The 19,082-nt window shown below is 43.1% G+C and overlaps 1 protein-coding gene across 1 annotated transcript; it reads left to right on the forward strand.

The window, feature by feature from the left end:
* Positions 1-9,164: 9,164 nt before the first annotated feature.
* cbx7a (chromobox homolog 7a) lies at positions 9,165-18,623 on the forward strand. Its single transcript, XM_051714991.1, has 6 exons — positions 9,165-9,539; positions 10,655-10,698; positions 12,057-12,122; positions 12,291-12,357; positions 14,325-14,655; positions 17,106-18,623. The coding sequence occupies exons 1-6, from the start codon at positions 9,465-9,467 to the stop codon at positions 17,723-17,725; spliced, it is 1,203 nt and encodes a 400-aa protein (XP_051570951.1). The 5' UTR covers positions 9,165-9,464; the 3' UTR covers positions 17,726-18,623.
* Positions 18,624-19,082: the final 459 nt, after the last annotated feature.

A 19,082-nucleotide genomic window follows, 5' to 3' on the forward strand; every position in this document is an offset into this window, starting at 1 on the left:
AGCCAAAGCTTTCAGAAAGAACGATGTATCTAAGATGATAGACAGACGGACGGACGGACAGATAGATAGATAGATAGATCTATCTGTCTGTCTGTCTATCTATCTGTCTGTGTGTACAGCCATACATGTATCATTCTTTTATTATTTGTCTGTCTGTCAGTCTATTCATCCATCTATCTTTCTTTGATTATCTGTCTTATCAGTTTATTTATCCATCCGTCCGTCCACCCGTCTGTCTGTGTATCTATCCATCTATCTTTCTATTATCTGTCTATCTATTTATCTATCATCCGTCCATCTATCTATCTATCTATCTATCTATCTATCTATCTATCTATCATTCTTTTATTGTCTGTCTGTCAGTCTATTCATCCATCTATCTTTCTTTGGTTATCTGTTTTATCTGTCTATCTACCTGCCCATCCCTCTGTCCCCCGTCTGTCTGTCTGTCTATTCATCCATCTATCTTTTATAACCTGTCTGTCTGACTATCCATCTGTCTATCCATCCGTCCGTCCGTCTGTCTGTCTGATTGCGTATCTATCCATCCATCTATCTTTCTTTTATTATCTATCTATCTATCTCTGTCTGTCTGTCCGTCCTTCTGTATACATCCATCCATCCATCTATCATTCTTTTATTATCTGTCTGTCTATTCTTCCATCTATCTTTCTTTACATATACATTTTACATGTATTCATTTGGCAGACGCTTTTATCCAAAGCGACTTACAAAAGAGCAGGATTGGGGAGAAACAGAATACATGTAATGGGATTACGTATTTAAAATACAAAATATAAGTAACTGTATTCCACTACAGTTACAATTTAAATCATTGGTAATTAGAATACAGTTACATTCAAAAAGTATTTTGAATTTTATTGTCATTTGTTTCATTTAATATTTAGTCCTTTAAAAAGGAAAAAATTTATAAATATAAATGATGCGATTCAAAGTGCATTTGAACAGCGGTGAAACACTTTCTTATGATGTGTTACATTCATACGAGCAGACAGAGAAGTAAGTTTGAAGTAAGTTTGGAGCAGAAGAAATAGAAATTAACCTTGTGTAAATTGTCAGCTTTACGCTAAGCTAAAATGCTGTTTCTAGCCATTTTACATGCACATGTTACCAGGCACGATCTTATTTTTTTATCAAGAAAATTCACGTTGGATCATAATTTCTTTTTTACTAGTAAGATCTTTGATATTAGGGCAAAAATCTTATTCTTGATGATAATTTTTGTATTGTTTTCCTGTAAAAAATATCTAAAAATTCTTAAAACAAGATCAATATGATTAATCTTGTTTTAGAATCAACACTGCATAAGATATTTAGGTTTTTCAGAGAATGTATTTTGAACATGTGTATTTTGTCTTACTGTACTGGCAGAGTTTTTATAGTCAAAATAAGTGAAAAAAATCTACCAGTGCTGAAGAAGTAATCCAAAGTATTTAGAATACGTTACTGACCTTGAGTAATCTAACAGAATACGTTACAAATTACATTTTACAGCATGTATTCTGTAATCTGTAGTGGAATACGTTTCAAAAGTAACCCTCCCAACCCTGCAAAGAGGAATACATTACAAGCGAATCATCTTAAGGAGACATATTACCATAAAAGTGCCATATTACAAAGTTTCACTAGCATCAGAATAGTAGTATTCAAGACAGATTAAAGTGCAACAAGAATTATTATTATTTTTTTTTTAGTGACTGGTTTAGTGACTGGACTGGCTCATGGAAAAGATGTGTTCCCTATCTGTCACTCACTCGAAGTTGTGTCGATGTAGTGACACTAGGGCTGTCACTCAAGCCCCAAACGCCTCTTCTTTTGAAAAAAGGCCAATGGGAATTGGCGAGTGGAATTTGCATGCCACTCCCCCGAACATACGGGTAAAAAAGGAGCTGGCTCACAACCACTCATTCAGATTTTCTCTTCGGAGTCGAGTGGTTGTGTTCAGCGAGCTGAATTACTCTGCCGATCAATTCACCTTGAAAAGCTGTTGGATTTAAGGTGCATTACAACAGCTTCTCCCCCTCTTGCACTGGTGAAGTGCAGAGGATGCCCCTGGGCGCTTCAACACCTAAAAGAGTATATTTTCACTTCTAAAAGAGTGGCATTAATGGAGAGCATCTTTTTAAAGATACCTCTCTGTTTGTGTGTATTTCCTGGCTGCAGTCATTACCTCTCCGCTTCCGATGGCCACGATTGCGGTCTTACGTGCTTGGGCGCTGCCCACACGGAGACAGCGTTCATGGACGGGTCATGTTCTCACTGCGAGAGTGTGACCATTGCAGCGGTGCGGTCGCGGTTTTTCCTTTGTTAGAGGGAAAGACCACCCCAGCGGCTCCCCACCTCGATCCTTCTACCTACGGGTTTGAGGCCGCGTCGGTTAGCACTGGGGGCGATTTGGGGACCCCAATGGGAGCCACTCCACCGGGTAACTCCCCACAGACCTCCCATTCCCCAGTATGCTGGTTTGCCCCGCTGGGATGAGACCACCGGCTCGTTTCGGCGCTTACGAAGTGGATGAGCTCTCGAGTGCAGCATCAGAGAGCGGGCTGTCCAGTCTGACGCTGAGGACTCGACTGGGCTCCCACCTTCAGGTGCGGTCGCCCAGTCGCAGCCTGACGTGCAGCTGGCAGCCATGCTTGCCCTGGCGGCTGCGTGTGTCGGGCTGGAGTGGAACTCTTGAGATGTGGGAAGCTGACAAGATATGGTTCCTTGACGCCCCCATCTCCCAGGTCAGCCTGTTCGGCAACACCGTCAAGGACTTCGCCCAGCAGTTCTCAGCGGTGAAACAGCAGATGAAGGCTATTCAGCACATCCTGCATCGGCGCGGTTCAAGACCTTACACCTCATCTGCTCATCGCTAAGGGCGTCCTCCTGCTGCATCAACACTGGCTCCACCGCAGCCTACCCCTGCGGCCCGGCCCCGGCATGGAAGCCGGCCGGCCCCCAAGAACCCGAGGAAGTCTTCGAAGTGCCCCTGAGACGGGTGACCCAGGCACATGGAGACCTGCTGCAGGCCTAGAGATGGTAAGCAGACCACTCCAATCCTTTGCCTTTTCGTTGATTCGCCGCATGCCTGAAGAAAAGGAGTGGTTTCCTCATTCCCTGGGTCACATATCCGGTGCTCACGGCCGTCGTTATCACGACCACCGGCCACCGTTGTTTTATGGCAGGTATGGCGCTCCAGGTGCGTTCCCCCCGCCCCTGCGCACCCAGCTGTGGCACAAACACGCCCACACCAGGTTGGTTCTGACGGACCGCGGGGACAATATTCCTCCTCCCCCCTCCCCAGCCGATCCTATGGTGGGTATCAGGAGCCAGTGCTTCGATGTTCCTGGACTCAGCACGGCCACGGGGCTTGAGCCCTCTCGACATAGCGCCTCAGGCTCCGTCCCGCTGCGAGGCCCCACCCGCCGGTACGTCTGACGAGATTGTCCCCTTGGTTTCCCTAGCCCGGAGCTTGGAAGCGTGGCTTGCGCTTCCCAACCTGTTGCGATGGCTGACCCAGACCGTCCGACTCAGCTACACAATTCAGTTCGCCAGGCGCCCACCCAGGTTCAACAGCATCCGGTTCACCTCGATGAAGGGCGAGAACGCCGCTACCTTGTGTGCGGAGCCTGTCCCTCCGGCCGAGATGAAGAAGGGTTTTACAGCCCATACTTCATCCTACTGAAGAAAGGCGGTGGGTTGCGGCCAATCTTGGTACTGCGAGTACTGAACTGGGCTTTGCATAGACTCCCGTTCAAAATTCTGACGCAAAAACGCATTCTAGTGAGCGTCCGGCATCAAGATTGGTTCGCAGCGGTAGACCTGAAGGATGTGTACTTCCACGTCTCGGTTTTACCTCAACACAGACCCTTCCTGCGGTTTGCATTTGAGGGCCGGGCATACCAGTACAAGGTCCTCCCCTTCGGCCTGTCCTTGTTCCCTCACGTCTTCACGAATGTCACAGAGGCAGCCCTTGCCCCGCTAAGGGAAGTGGGCGTCCGCATCCTCAACTATCTCGACAACTGGCTAATCCTAGCTCACTCTTGGGATGTGTTGTGTGCGTACAGGGACCTGGTGCTCACGCACCTCAGCCGGCCTGGGCTTTGGGTCAACTGGGAAAAGACCAAGCTCTCCCTGGTTTAGAGCATCTCTTTTCCCGGCTTGGAGTTGGACTCAGTCTCGATGTCGGCGTGCCACACGAACGAGCGTGCACAGTCGGTGCTGAACTGTCTGAAGGCATTCAGACGGAGGACAGTGGTTCCACTGAAACTGTTCAGAGGCTCCTAGGGCATATGGCATCCTCAACAGTGGCCACACCGCTCGGGTTGATGCATATGAGACAGCTTCAGCACTGGCTTCAGACTCGAGTCCCGAGATGGGCATGGCGCCGCAGGACACATCGTGTGGTCGTCACGCCGATCTGTCGCCACCTCTTCAGCCCTTGGACCGATCTAGCATTTCTACGGGCAGGAGTTTCCCTAGAGCAGGTCTCCAGGTGCGTCGCGGTTACGACGGACACCTCCAAGACAGGCTGGGGCACCGTATGCAACGGGCACACAGCCGCTCTTGGACTGGCCTGCGGCTGCGTTGGCACATCAACTGCCTCGAGTTGTTGGCAGTACTGCTCGCCCTGCGGAGGCTCCAGCCATTGATCCTGGGCAAGCATGTGTTGGTCCGGACAGACAACATGGCGACGGTAGTGTACATCAACCGCCAAGGTGGCCTACGCTCCCGTTGAATGTCACAACTCGTCCGCCGTCTCCTCCTCTGGAGTCAGCAGTGCCTCAAGTCGCTGCGAGCCACTCACATCCCGGGCGACCTCAACACTGCAGCGTATGCGCTGTCATGACAGGTTACGCTCAGGGGAGAGTGGAGACTCCACCCCCAGGTGGTCCAGCTGATTTGGAGTCGATTCGGTCGAGCACAGGTAGACCTGTTTGTTTCCCGGGAATCCTCCCACTGCCCGCTTTGGTACGCCCTGACCAAGGCACCCCTCGGTATAGACATGCTGGCACACAGCTGGCCCAGTGACTACGCAAATATGCGTTTCCCCCAGTAAGCCTACTCGTACAGTCCCTGTGCAAGGTCAGGGAAGACGAGGAGCAGGTCGTCCTAGTAGCACCCTGCTGGCCCACCCAGAGGGGTGGCTGTTCCCCTCCACCTTGAAGGTGTATGTAACCGCCATTTTGGCACATCACGATGCAGTAGATGGTAAGTATTTGGGGAAGCACGACTTGATCATCAGGTTCCTGAGAGGCGCTAGGAGGTTGGATCCCTCCAGATCACGCCTCATCCCTCGTGGGACCTCTCTGTAATCCTTAGGGGTCTACGGGGAGCTCCCTTCGAACCCCTGGAGTCAGTTGAGCTTAAGGCACTCTCTTTGAAGACTTCCCTCCTGACTGCACTCTTTTCCATCATGCGGGTAGGGGACCTGTAGGCGTTCTCTGTCAGAGAAACGTGCCTGGAGTTCTGTCCGGGCTACTTTCACGTGATCCTGAGACCCCGACCGGGCTATGTGCCCAAGGTTCCCACAACCCCATTTAGGGATCAGGTGGTGAACCTGCAAGTGCTGCCCCGGGAGGAGGCAGACCCAGCCTTGGCATTGCTGTGTCTGGTGCGTGCTTTACGCATCTATTTGGATCGCACGCAGAGCATTAGAAGTTCTGAGCAACTCTTTGTCTGCTTTGGCAGACAGCAGAAAGGGAGCGCCGTCTCCAAACAGAGGATCGCCCATTGGGTCATTTACGCCATCGTGATGGCATATCACGCTCGGGACATGCCGCCCCCCCGTGGGGCTACGAGCCCACTCTATTAGGAGTGTGGCGGCCTCCTGGGCCCTGAACAATGGCGCCTCTTTGGCAGACATCTGCAGAGCAGTGGGCTGGGCAACACCCAACACCTTTGCAAGGTTCTACAATCTCCGGGTTGAGCCGGTCTCGTCCCGTATATTGTCAGGTACGAGCAGGTGAGTTCCGGGACAGCTGGCCGGGTGTACCGCTTGCGCCTAGCGCCTTTCCCCTCTCCTGAGGTGAAGACGTGCGCTTTTGACTCCCAGTTGTGTTCACAAGTTGTGATCCCTGGATGACTTTCCTCCTTAGCCCTGTGGCAGACGAGTTTGCGGAGGAACTTGCTGCCGGCCCAGTACATGTGCTAACTAAGCCCTGCTGGGGTAGGTGCTCCACATGCGTTGGTTCCCCATAGGTGACCCCATGTGATATATCTTCCGCTAAATCGTTTCCCTGTTGATAAACTGCGTCTTCCTTGGGCAGAGGTCACCGTGTTTGTAGAGCTCCTCCCCCTTTGGGTAGAACCTACCATGTGACATATTTCCACTCGAAATGCCCCCTCCCCCTTCCGGGCGGGGTGTGGTCTCCGCGGTGTCTTCCCCTTGGGAGTGACACCCCCCCAACGTAGACACTTATGGCCCCCAGCCGGTAAAAAAAATTCCACTCTTTTTGGGGAGAAAAAAGAGGAAAAGAGGCCACGGCTGGGCTAGCCTGTCCCTATTTGTTGGGCAAGTTGACTTGTTCCCAAAGGACCGTTCGATGCTCAGAGCATTGGGGGAGGTTAAGTGACAGCCTGGTGCGCTGGCTACGAGGTACACAGCTGTCTGCCCGTCTCGCACAGCCAGTTCATGTAACACAGTTCAGCTTATTGTGGCGTTTCGTGTAGGGACCCCTAGTGTCACTACATCGACACAACGTCGAGTGAGTGACAGAAAGGGAATGTCCTAGTTACTTTCGTAACCTCCATTCCCTGATGGAGGGAACGAGACGTTGTGTCTTCTTGCCACAATACTGAACTACCCGCTGAAATGGCCGAGACCTTGTCTCGGCTCCTCAGCACAAAACCTGAATGAGTGGTTGTGATCCAGCTCCTTTTATACCCGTATGTTCGGGGGAGTGGCATGCAAAATCCACTCGCCAATTCCAAATGGCTTTTTTTCAAAATCAGAGGTGTTTGGGGCTCCCAAGAGTGACCCCTAGTGTCACTACATCGACACAACGTCTCATTCCCTCCATCAGGGAATGAAGGTTACGAAAGTAACCAGGACGTATTTAGCCTTTTTTGAAGACAGAAAGTGAGTATGATGGCCAACGTGGTATGATGAAGCTGAAAGTCCGGGAAAGAGTTTTGGTGCCTTTTTGTGTTGCTACAACAAGGCGCCATTCCTTAGCCGACTGCGGGCTTCTAGTGGGTGCATATCTCTGCAGAAATGATTTTAGGTATGCTGGAGCAGACCCAGTGACTGTTCTGTATGCCAGCTTCAGAGCCTTGAATTTGATACGTGCATCAACCGGCAGACAGTGAAGAGAAACAAGGAGTGGTGTAACATGTGCTCTTTTTGGTACATTAAAGACCAGACATGCTGCTGCATTCTGGATCATTTGCAGGGGTCTAATTGCACATGCAGGGAGGCCTGCAATGAGAGCGTTACAGTAGTCCAGTCTAGTTATGACATGTGACTGAACAAGAAGTTGTGTGGCATGTTCAGAAAGGAAGGATCTTATTTTCCTGATATTGTAGAGTTTAAATCTACATGATCGTGCTGTCTTTGAGATGTGGTCTGTGAAATTTAGTTGGTTATCGATGGTTACCCCTAGATTTCTGACAGTTTTGGAAGGCGTTACTGTAGTTGCACCCAGCTGCACGGTGATGTTGTGTTCAACAGCAGTGTTGGCTGCAAAGACAAGGAGTTCCTTCATCCAGGCTGAGATGTCTGCCAAACAGGCAGAGATTCGAGCAGTCACAGTGGTGTCGTTGGGCTGGAAACACAAGTAGAGCTGTGTGTCATTGGCATAGCAGTGGTAAGAGAAACCATGTGCCTGAATGATGGATCCCAGTGATGTTGTGTATATAGAGATGAGAAGTGGCCCAAGCACTGAACCCTGAGGTACCCCAGTAAGTAGCTGATGTGACTTGGACACCTCACCTCTCCAGGCTACCTTGAAGGACCTACCTGAGAGATAGGAATTAAACCAGTCAAGCACTTTCTTTGATTATCTGTCTGTCTGTCTATCTATCTATCTATCTATCTACTGTATCTATCTGTCTGTCTATCTATGTATCTGTCTGTGTATACATCCGTCTATCATTCTTTTATTATCTGTCTGTCTGTCTATCTATCTATCTACTGTATCTATCTGTCTGTCTATCTATCTATCTGTCTCTCTGTCTATTCAACCATCTTTCTTTGATTATCTGTCTTATCTGTCTATCTGTCCATCTATGTATCTGTCTGTCTGTCTGTATGTACATCCATCCATCTATCATTCTTTTATCTGTCTGTCTGTCTGTCTGTCTATCTATCTATATCTATCTGTCTGTCTGTCTCTCTGTCTGTGTATTCATCCATCTATCTTTCTTTGATTATCTGTCTTATCTGTCTATCTATCCATCCGTCTGTCTATCTGTCTCTTTATCCATCCACCCATCTATATATCTTTTAGTCTGTCCAACTATGTCTGTCCATCCATCCATCATCCATCCGTCCGTCTATCTTTTTTTCTGTCTAAAGAAGATGTATCTTATCAAGATAAGTAGCTTATCTTTCAACTGAAATGACTGAACATGAAAATGGATTATGTTGTTAAAGTGTGATTTTTGCATGTGGTGATATTTACTGCCACATCTAACTGGTTAGACATATCAGCTGTACCTTTTTCTTTAAATCTGTGGAACGGATTTAAAGGCAATGAAATGTGTTTAATTTAATATAAAATAAATAAATAAATAAATAAATAAATAAATAAAAAGCACCCCGCAAGCGGTGGGAGATGCGAAGAACTTTGCGAATTCTCTGGAAATCGGCGGAGCTTTCTGTGGAATATATATATTCTTCCGGGAATTTTGTGGAATCCTTCGGTTTCCGGGCAAACCTAATTATCAGTCGTAAGCGGAGTTTACTACAGTCCATTGTAGCTATTTCTAGGAAAGCAATACTTAAGTCTTTCAAGTGCTTTCATTCCGTTGTAGGTTTACTTTTCTATATACAGTATATGGCTCTGAATAAACCCCATCACTCTATAATGAACTGCAATGAAGCAGAGGTCACCAGCGTTCTCGTATGGCTCAAAAGTGACTCATCGCACTAATAAGCCTTTATCGCTCACAGAGAGACCACCTTTTCCCGTCTTTCATTTCCATTTCTTGGCAAACGCAGTCTCGTGGCGACTCGCGCGCGGTGCAGCTGCTGCCAGAGGAACGGGACGGAGAAGTGGGTGGGCGCGCACCGCACAGATTGTGCACGCGCCGAGCCAAGCCATTGAGTGCATGTGTCGCAGATTTTAAAACTCAGAAAGAGCTAGAACAGCGGCGGAGCTAAGGGTACACAGAGAGAACAGGTGGGTTTAAAGCCAGTAAAAGCGCACCCGAGTCTTCGCGCAATAGTTAAGCAGCAAAGAAGAGGAAAAGAAAGAGCACAAACACTATTTGCGTCCTCTGCACTGGATGATCTCATGAATATGGAGCTGTCCTCAATTGGAGAGCAAGTGTTTGCTGTGGAGTCCATAACGAAGAAGAGGATAAGAAAGGTAACAATGTTGCTGATGCGTATAGAATTGCCATAATTTAACGCAATGTATTCTGCATGCACTACTTTCCCTTTTGAGATAACAAATACCCTGCAAAGTGCGGGGACAGTTTTCTTCTGTTGCCAGTTCAGGAATGACTCACGAGTGAAACATACCTAAGCATGCATAACATTTCCGAACTTTTTTGTGCATTACGTATAACTAACTGTTTTTATTATTATTATTATTATTATTATTATTATTATTATTTTATTTTTTCTTATTATTATTTTTATTATTTTACATTTTTAAAGTTTGTAAATGTTTTTAACATCTTAAGATTGAATTGCGAGCGCAATGGATGGGGGGGGGGGGGGGGTGAGAACGGTGCGCGTGTCATTGTCATCGATGCGCGTTTCGCTCGGAAAGCCGCCGCGTTTAGCGGCTACGCAGTTTATTTACAAGCTCACGAGGGTCAGGGAGAGGGGAAGAGGATGATGCATGTGCCTGTAACACCCGCCCATTTGCCAAAAAAATTGGGCCACTTAAATTCAACGGAATAATAAACCAAAAGATATTTAAACAGCGATAAATAAAACAATAGGTCATGTTTATTAATAGAGCACGCGCGAACAAATATCCCTTTGGCAGGTAGGTGTTTATGTCATTTTTTTTATTATTATTTTGTGTGTGGTATAAAGCCAGATGTCGGATGATGTTGTAATGTACAGTAATAGCTAGTGATGTTGATGATGACTAAGATTATGACTAACGCTGCATGTGCACGCGGGTTTCGTTTCTGCTCGAGCATGAGTGGGGGAAAGACCTTGGCCGCTCCACACGATGCACAATGCGAGTTGTTTACGCGTTTATGGCATCACCTATTTCCATCCCATGAATGTTCCTGAAACTCTCCCCTTTTTTTTCTTTTTGAACTCGAGCTCACCTTTTTCATTCTGTATAATCTTCCATGTCAAAATACTACTTTCTCAGTATTCACTCTTAAAGAGACAGGCTTGCTTTTCCAAAATCTGTGTAATGGATTTGTTGGGAGGAGAATTATAGTGAAGTATGTCTTTCTTTAAACCTTTAAAGTGAAACTGATGCGTTCTATTTGTTTCTCTCTCTTATTTTAGGGCAATGTGGAATATCTGCTAAAGTGGCAAGGATGGTCCCCTAAGTAAGTCTTATTCTCACATGAGAAAAATGCAAATAGTTGTTTTAAAAAAGACTAAATAACTCATGTAACTCATATAACACAATACTAGTCTATAGATTTTTTTTCTCAGTGTTTATTATCATTTGATTCTCATTACTGCAATACATTTTTAATTAATAATATATTCTTATTGTTTTTGCTTTTTTGGCTTGAGGTGTGACGTGCTTAATTGTCATGAAAATAGTATTTAGAATAGAAGAATTTTCACTAAGCAAAATGTAAATTCTTACTTATTTATTTATTTTTTTTATTTTTATTTTATTTGCATTGAAATTTTAACGACATGTTCTTGACAGGTTTTGTGAGATTCATTTATGACAATTTATGACAATGTTATAAACACTTACACACACACAGACACACACACACACACACACACACACACACACACATATATATATATATTTATATACTGTATATAGATTGATAGATTAGGACTGTGAATGCGGGTAAAGTCTTCATTCTATGTACAGTAAATCCGCTCTTGTGTTTATTATGCCCGGGACACGCATCGCGCGTAATGAAAAACGTGCACTGCTCCACACACTCAGTTTCTGTGCTTGGATGTGCAGTTGAATCAAGCATGTACCTCCTAAAAATATTCATCACAGAAATTAACGCGTTAAATTTCCCTGCCCAAATATATATATATATATACACACACACACACACACACACACACACACCGATCAGCCACAACATTAAAACCACCTGCCTAATATTGTGTAGGTCCCCCTCGTGCCGCCAAAACAGCGCCAACCTGCATCTCAGAATAGCATTCTGAGATTATATTCTTTTTACCACAATTGTACAGAGCGGTTATCTGAGTTACCGTAGGCTTTGTCAGTTCGAACCAGTCTGGCCATTCTCTGTTGACCTCTCTCATCAACAAGGCATTTTCCGTCCACAGAACTGCCGCTCACTGGATGTTTTTTGTATTTGGCACCATTCGGAGTAAATTCTAGAGACTATTGTGTGTGAAAATCCCAGGAGATCAGCAGTTACAGAAATACTCAAACCAGCCCATCTGGCACCAACAATCATGCCACGCTCCAAATCACTGAGATCACATATTTCCCCCATTCTGATGGTTGATGTGAACATTAACTGAAGCTCCTGACCCGTATCTGAATGATTTTATGCACTGCACTGCTGCCACATGATTGGCTGAATAGATTATTGCATGGATGATTGTGGGTGCCAGACAGGCTGGTTTGAGTATTTCTGTAACTGCTGATATAAAAAAAATCAACTATGCTTGGAATTGTTTTAGTGTGCTGAACAAATGATCTATTTGGTACTATCTGTGTGAATGTCAGGTACAACACCTGGGAGCCAGAAGACAACATACTGGACCCTTGTCTAGTCCTTGCCTACGAAGAAAAGTAAGTCACTCTCTGTTGACCATCTGTTATTGATGGGAAATGAATAGAAGCAGAGGGATGTTCTCTTCTCTCCTTTTCCTTTTCTCTATTTCTTTACATCTCTCTCTCTCTCTCTCTCTCTCTCTCTCTCTCTCTCTCTCTCTCTCTCTCTCTTTCTCTATTTAACAGGGAGGAGAAGGAAAGAGCTTTGGCTTATAAAAGGAAAGGCCTGAGACCCCGTCGAGTTATCTTGCGGGTATGAGTTAAATCTCCATTCTGCATTTAAATAAAAAACTAAAATAGATGTTCATGTGATATTTAGGTGATTATGGTGAACTGTAATGCATAATGCTTTTGGAATTTTTCTTCCAAGACAATATTAGAAGCCTTTGGGCCGTTCAGACTGAATACTAACTCTTATTGCGCAAAAAAAAAAAAAAAAAAAAAAAAACTAGATGCAGTCCAAAAAAATAGAATAAAACACAGGTGTCTTTAGATGTACTTTAAAAAGTTAGACACAAGACACTGAAAAACAGCGAGATGCTGCTTAATGATCAAAGATGACCAGCAAGCGTGTGTTTACATTGAAAAACAATTAAAAAACTGTGCAGACAGAAGCAACAAAACGTTTTGAGTGAACTGGCCCTGATCAGAGACTGTTTAGCCCCAGACAATGCACTTAAAATGAAGGGGAGAAATTGGATCACCCAATATGGTGGATGGAAAAAAGAAAGTCCCTCCTTACAGGTAAAAGAGCCAATCACCTTTTAGATGCAGACATCTCCTGTCAGTCAACTCGAGAATGTGCATGAGCATTAGCTAGATCAGTGTGATAAAGAGTGTTTTTTAGTGTGATCTGAGCCAACGAAGCACAATTTATGATACCAGTGTTGTCAGATTTTACTGCTGATTTTAAATATGCTCTTTGATCGTAATCTTGACTGACCGATTTGGAGATTTCAGTCTTTCCACATTCAAGTAGATAGGAGTTGCACTTGCTTTACTTGATTAAATCACGGCCAAAAAAAGTCATATTAATTCATATATTAAATATACGTAAATCAAAAAATTTATACAGATAATAAAAGTTCCAGTACTTTGGTTGCATCAAGTAATGTTTTCCTAATTAAAAAAATATGTACCCCTAAAGAAGTTAATAGTACTGAATAAAATAACAATACAATTTATTAATAATAGAAATATATAAACAATTATACACTTATATGTGAGATTGAGACCAGAGCTTATTTATCAGAGATGGGCCACTTTTATTAAAATGAATGGGAGTATTTGGAATACTAAACCAAGGAGCTCTGAGTGCCCAACGGTCAACAGATGTAGAAAGGAAGTCCCGCCTTGCAGTTAAAAGAGCCAATCACCTTTTAGATACAGACATCACCTGTCAATCAACTCTAGAACGCGCATTAGCTGTTTAAGCCGGGAAAATTTAATTTTCAGCATAATATGAGGTTAAGAATCACTATTTATGTTTCCAGTATTGTCAGATTGTATTGCTGATTTGAAATATGTTCTTTGATCGTAATCTTGACCAACCATATTTGAGATTTTGGTCTTTCTCCATTCAAGTAGATAGGAGCTGCACTGGCATGACTGGAAATAGCCTCCCGAGAGCGTTCCAAAGATGGCCGACAGTGGACTGACTTGCTAGAAAGACTTTGTTGAGACTCCAGTCAAGGGAGCCTCATGAGAGCCAAAATGTTGAGATCATATGACCACCCAAAAACTACTCACTTTATCTCAGTCACCTCCCTTTCACTCACTGAATAAATCAATAACTGAAAACTTGTTTTTCTGTGATGCCACATCCACACAGCTAGGGGTTAGTATAACTCCAAGACGACTGAAATATCAGCCAGTGCAACATAAACAACAAATTACTGAGAACACCTTTATATCTGATGTACTGAAGTGTCCAAAAAAACTGCTGCAGCGAATTCAGAAAGATCTGGGAATATGAGTTTGCATGTGTTTGTCCATTATTGGCTTCAGGGTCCAAATAGCATCCACAGGAGGCTGTACTTGACTCTTTCCTCCTGGATCAGTCCACAACTCTCCTCCTCTGTAAGCACATCAACAGAGCCTTTTAGAGTTGCAAGATATATTGCAACAGTTGTGATGACACTTCAGTATTTTAGAAACAACTTGCAGCCTGACCAATATTGGTGACTTCTGATAAATAGCATAACTTCAACCCCCTAACAGAACCTCTATCCCATGGACCTACGAAGTGCCCACAAGGTTCCGGAAAAGCCTGTCCCTAGAATCCGCCTGTCACTCAGCCGTTCCATGGGGACAGACATCAATAAGAACGGGCGGCGCAGCAGAGTGGGCTTCCGTCGCATAATGAAACTCAAGAATAGGCTGTGCAAGTCCAAACTCAGTGATGACATTAAACCATCGCAGCAATCAAGAAGTCCAATTCCTTCAAAAGTCTCTAAAGAGAAAGAGTGGGAGGAAGACGAGGAAGAAGAGCAGGAGAAGATGAGTGAAAATGAAGAGAACACAACAGACGTGCACCAGGAAATTCCAAGTGGTAGGTGTTGCGTTGCATCGGTATGACAACTGTTGCTAAGATACTCTGCATGTAGCATATTAAGGGTTATGAGGATCATTCTGAAAAATATTGTCAGAGAGACCATATTATACAATTTCTGAATCACAATGACAACTGGATAACATGTGTTTAATGTGAACATGTGATTTGAGAAATTGGTGTTTTGTAACTTGAAATACCATCACCTCTGTAAAGGAGTATTTAGCCAAAACTGTTATTGAAAACCCATATGATTTTCTGTCTTATGAAACACAAAAGGCAATTTTGCAGGATGTCTTGGTTGTGATTTATAATGTAAGTTAATGGGTACAGCTGTCTACGGAGCCCCTTAAGGCTCGGGTATACTTAGTTTTTCGCATACCGGTTCTCACACAGTCAAGCGCTCAGCCTTTCAAAGTATACTCTTTTGAGCTCGAGCGAAAATGAACCCATTCGATGCACATTATGACTGCTTTGTGATACTCTTTTAGTACAGGCAATGGCAGGTGCAAACACACAGATGAGTACTGTTCACATGTCATGAAAAACCGGGCTGCCCGCGGAGAGTCCGCACAGACTGTGCTGATGACGAAATTTGCGTCACGCATACTATGCACAATCTGATCCTGAATGCAGAAAACCTAAGTATACTTTGGCCTTCAGAGAACAGGGAAGGGAATTTATTTTATGGAATAGCTTTGCGTTCCCTCACAATAGCTTTATCAACTCCTTATGAAAATTAACCATGGTTTTACCAAAGTAATCACAGTTACAACTATGGTAGTTGTAGTAAAACCATAGTAACTATAAAATTTACCATGGTCTCACTACATTAACTATACTTAAGCTATTTGTAGTAAAACCATTACCACAAAACTTACCATGATTTTACTACAGTACCCATATTATAACCATGATATTTATAGTAAAAGCATAGTAATAATACAGGAAAACCAAAACTATGGTAAAAAAAAAAAAAAAAAAAAATTGTTTCTACAGTGTTACTGTAGTATAACCATGGTTAATTTGTGGTACAAGTACCATGGTTTTTAAACCATGGTTTCCACCAAAATACATGCCCTTATGAAAATTAACCATTGTTTCCATATAGTAAAACTGCCATAACCATGACTAGTAATCATTTTTGTGTTTTTTGGGGGTTTTTGTTTGGCAGAATGATTATGATTTTTACCACCATAATTTTGTTTTTTCCTGTATTATATGGTTTTCAAATCAAATCACTTAATTGTCACTCAACCATATACACAATTGCAACAGTGTGTGAAATTCTTGGGTGCAGTTCCGAGCAACATAGCAGTCATGACAGTGATGAGACATATACCAATTTACAATAACATCAAATTAACACAACACAATTTACATATCTAATATACTCATAATTACACACAACACAATAAACAAATAATAATATACAATGTACAGTATACAAAACACACAATATGGAATGCACAGTATACAATAAAAATAATATATATAAAATATACAGTAGGTTGTATTGTGCTTTATTGACATTCAGGTTGTCAGTTGATAGTCAATTGCCAGTGTTGTTAAGAGAGATATAATTATGACAGTCCGGTGTGAGATAAAAGAGTAATAAAGTGCAGTGCTGATGTATATTGATCGTGAGAGATCAAGAGTTCAAAAGTCTGATTGCTTGGGGGAAGAAGCTGTCATGGAGTCGGCTGGTGCGGGTCCTGATGCTGCGATACCACCTGCCCGATGGTAGAAGTGAGAGAAGCCCATGGCTCGGGTGGCTGGAGTCTCTGATGATGTCATTTTTCCATGAATATCATGATTAACATATGGTTAGTGTATTAAAACCATGTTAAAATTTGTGGCTACAATGGTTTTACTACAAATACCATAGTTCAACTATGGTTACTGTAGTAAACCAGTTGATAATTTTGTAAGGATTGGGCAAAGCTATTGTGAGGGAACGCCAAACTTATTGCGAGGAATGTAAAAATAGATCAAAATAAATTCCCTTCTTGTCCTCTAAGGGGCTGTTGAGCTGCAAAAATTAATAATAAAAAAAAAGTCTTCTGAAGCCATAAAATATCTTTGTGTTAGTAACAGACTGAAATTTATATAGTTATTTGCTGAAAATCTTCCCCTCTGCAGTAGCTCTCAAATCTTTTAGTTTTGCATACATTCAAACTTGATGCTTTAAGATGAGTCACACCGGGTTTCACGTCAATATAGTGCACAAGTTGTATGGACTACTTTTATTGTGCATTTATGTGTCATTTTTAAGATCTCGAGCCCATTTCCATTCACTTCATTGTATGGAAACGATAGACCAAGACATTCTGCAAAACATCTCCTTTAGTGTTGCAATGACGTAAAAGTCTTAACTATTTGGAATGACAGAATTATTGATGAATTATTCCTTTAAAGTTTATTGACAGTTTTTTGTCGTTCTCTATCAGGCCAAGAGATGTCCGAAGGCTACAACTCTTCCACAGAACAGGAAGCTGTAATCACCATGCAGGAACCTGAGAACTGCTCTTCCATTTTTGACCATGCTGAGAAGCAAAGCGAGGATACCTGCCTCATGACAGGTCCAGTTTTAGAAGTGACAGAAAGACCTGAAAACTTTATAATCACAAACACACAAAAAACCGAGTCAGTCACAAACATCACAGGGGGTGAATATGCTTTACGGGTATCACATGACACAGCAGACACTGACCAGCCACTACAAAACAGCACCAAAAAAGAAACTAATGAGGAAGCTGTGTTTGACAAAATACAGAACAGACCTTCGGTTATTGAGGTACATTTGAGTGCTAAATGTGGACAGAACCAGGTCAAAGAGGGTCAGTTAGAGAGTTCAGAGGCCAAAGACAAGAAAGGTATGGATGTTGATGTCACAACAGATTGTTCAACATTAAAGGTCCAAACTGACCAATCACAGGCTCCTTCCACCACTACAGTGCATCCTGGAAAGGTAATAGTGACTGAAGTGACTATTAATTCCTTGACCGTGACCATTAAAGAGGCCGTGAGTGCAGAAGGCTTTTTCAGTGGCGATGGTCTTGAGGTTTAAGTCGACAAAGAAACACAAGAACTTTACAACAGATTTATGTAACTTTAGTCAGGACCAAGTGACTTCTGAATAATACAGTTTGCAGTAGTGAAGCAGATATTGTCCATCTAAGCAAGGTAAGGACACACAAAAGTCTTTTTTTATTCCACAAAGTTTGTCATTGTGGTCAAATAATCATTGAACGACATTTCTGAGTATATTCAGTAATGCTGTAAGCAAAGACTTTTAAAGCATGTAATGAAAATCTCCATGTCTGTACAGCTACTTTTCCATCCGCAGCAGTGATTGCACTAACAGCAAGGAGAAGAAATGCTTTTGTAGGGATAATTCACCCAAAAATGAACCTTCCTTCCATGGAACACAAAAAGGAGATTAGGGACAGACAGTCTCAGTCACCATTCAATGTCATTGCATCTTTTTCCATACAATGACAGTGATACGGGTTTTGAAACAAGATAGGGGTGAGAAAATGACAAAATTTTTCTTTTTGGCTGAACTTTCCCTATAAATTCTAATTTAAAGACAAAATTACTGCTACATGTAGCATTCTGCTACATATTGTCCTATAACCAACCAGGTGGGAAAAGGAAAGGGCACCTGGCTTTGTTTCCATATCTGCGCCTGAGCTCTCGTCACTCTGAGGCCTTCGTGCATTTTTGAAGAGTCAGTATTAGTTTGCATTCACAACTGCTACAGCGGATGCTTTTTTGTAGGAGTAGAACCTGTTTATCTGAACACATGTGCTTTAGGTGTTGCTTTTAGCATAGCAGAAATCAAAGCTGAGCCTAAACGACATATTTGGGTTGTAGTCAAACATGGCTTGTCAGCTCTGTGGTTACTCACCTGTGACAACACTTTTTGCTTGCATGTACCGTAAATAAAATTGAAAAAAATGTTGTAGGTGACTTCAGTTCATTTTTGCATGTTATTTATGTGTTTGTGTCATTTAAGGAAGAAAAAAAAAAAAAAACTAAATTCCAAACTAGAATGAAGGTAAAAATATCCTTATTGCACACACTGGAAAACTGTATTCGGATTGATTCATTGCTAAACTTTATAATTGACTTTTTTCCCAGCAAACCGATTTCCTAAATAGAGACGGATACATCAATGTTACATTATAAAATAATTTTGTCCTATAAATGGTCATAATTGTTTGTCAGGAAAAAAAATAATTCTACTCAACCTTCATTTTCTTTGGTAAGTAGCCACCTAGTAATAAGTGAGGTTGGTAAATAAACAAGTTGGTATTCTCTGGTTTGTCAAAGCAGGTATATGATCAACTATTGGTGCTTTCCCTCCATCGGGCCTAATGGTTCCCTTTGCGGAACCGTGCCATTACGTACCGATTCTGGCT

The sequence above is a fragment of the Myxocyprinus asiaticus genome, chromosome 13 (genome assembly GCF_019703515.2).
Source record: "Myxocyprinus asiaticus isolate MX2 ecotype Aquarium Trade chromosome 13, UBuf_Myxa_2, whole genome shotgun sequence".
Lineage (NCBI taxonomy): Eukaryota > Metazoa > Chordata > Actinopteri > Cypriniformes > Catostomidae > Myxocyprinus > Myxocyprinus asiaticus.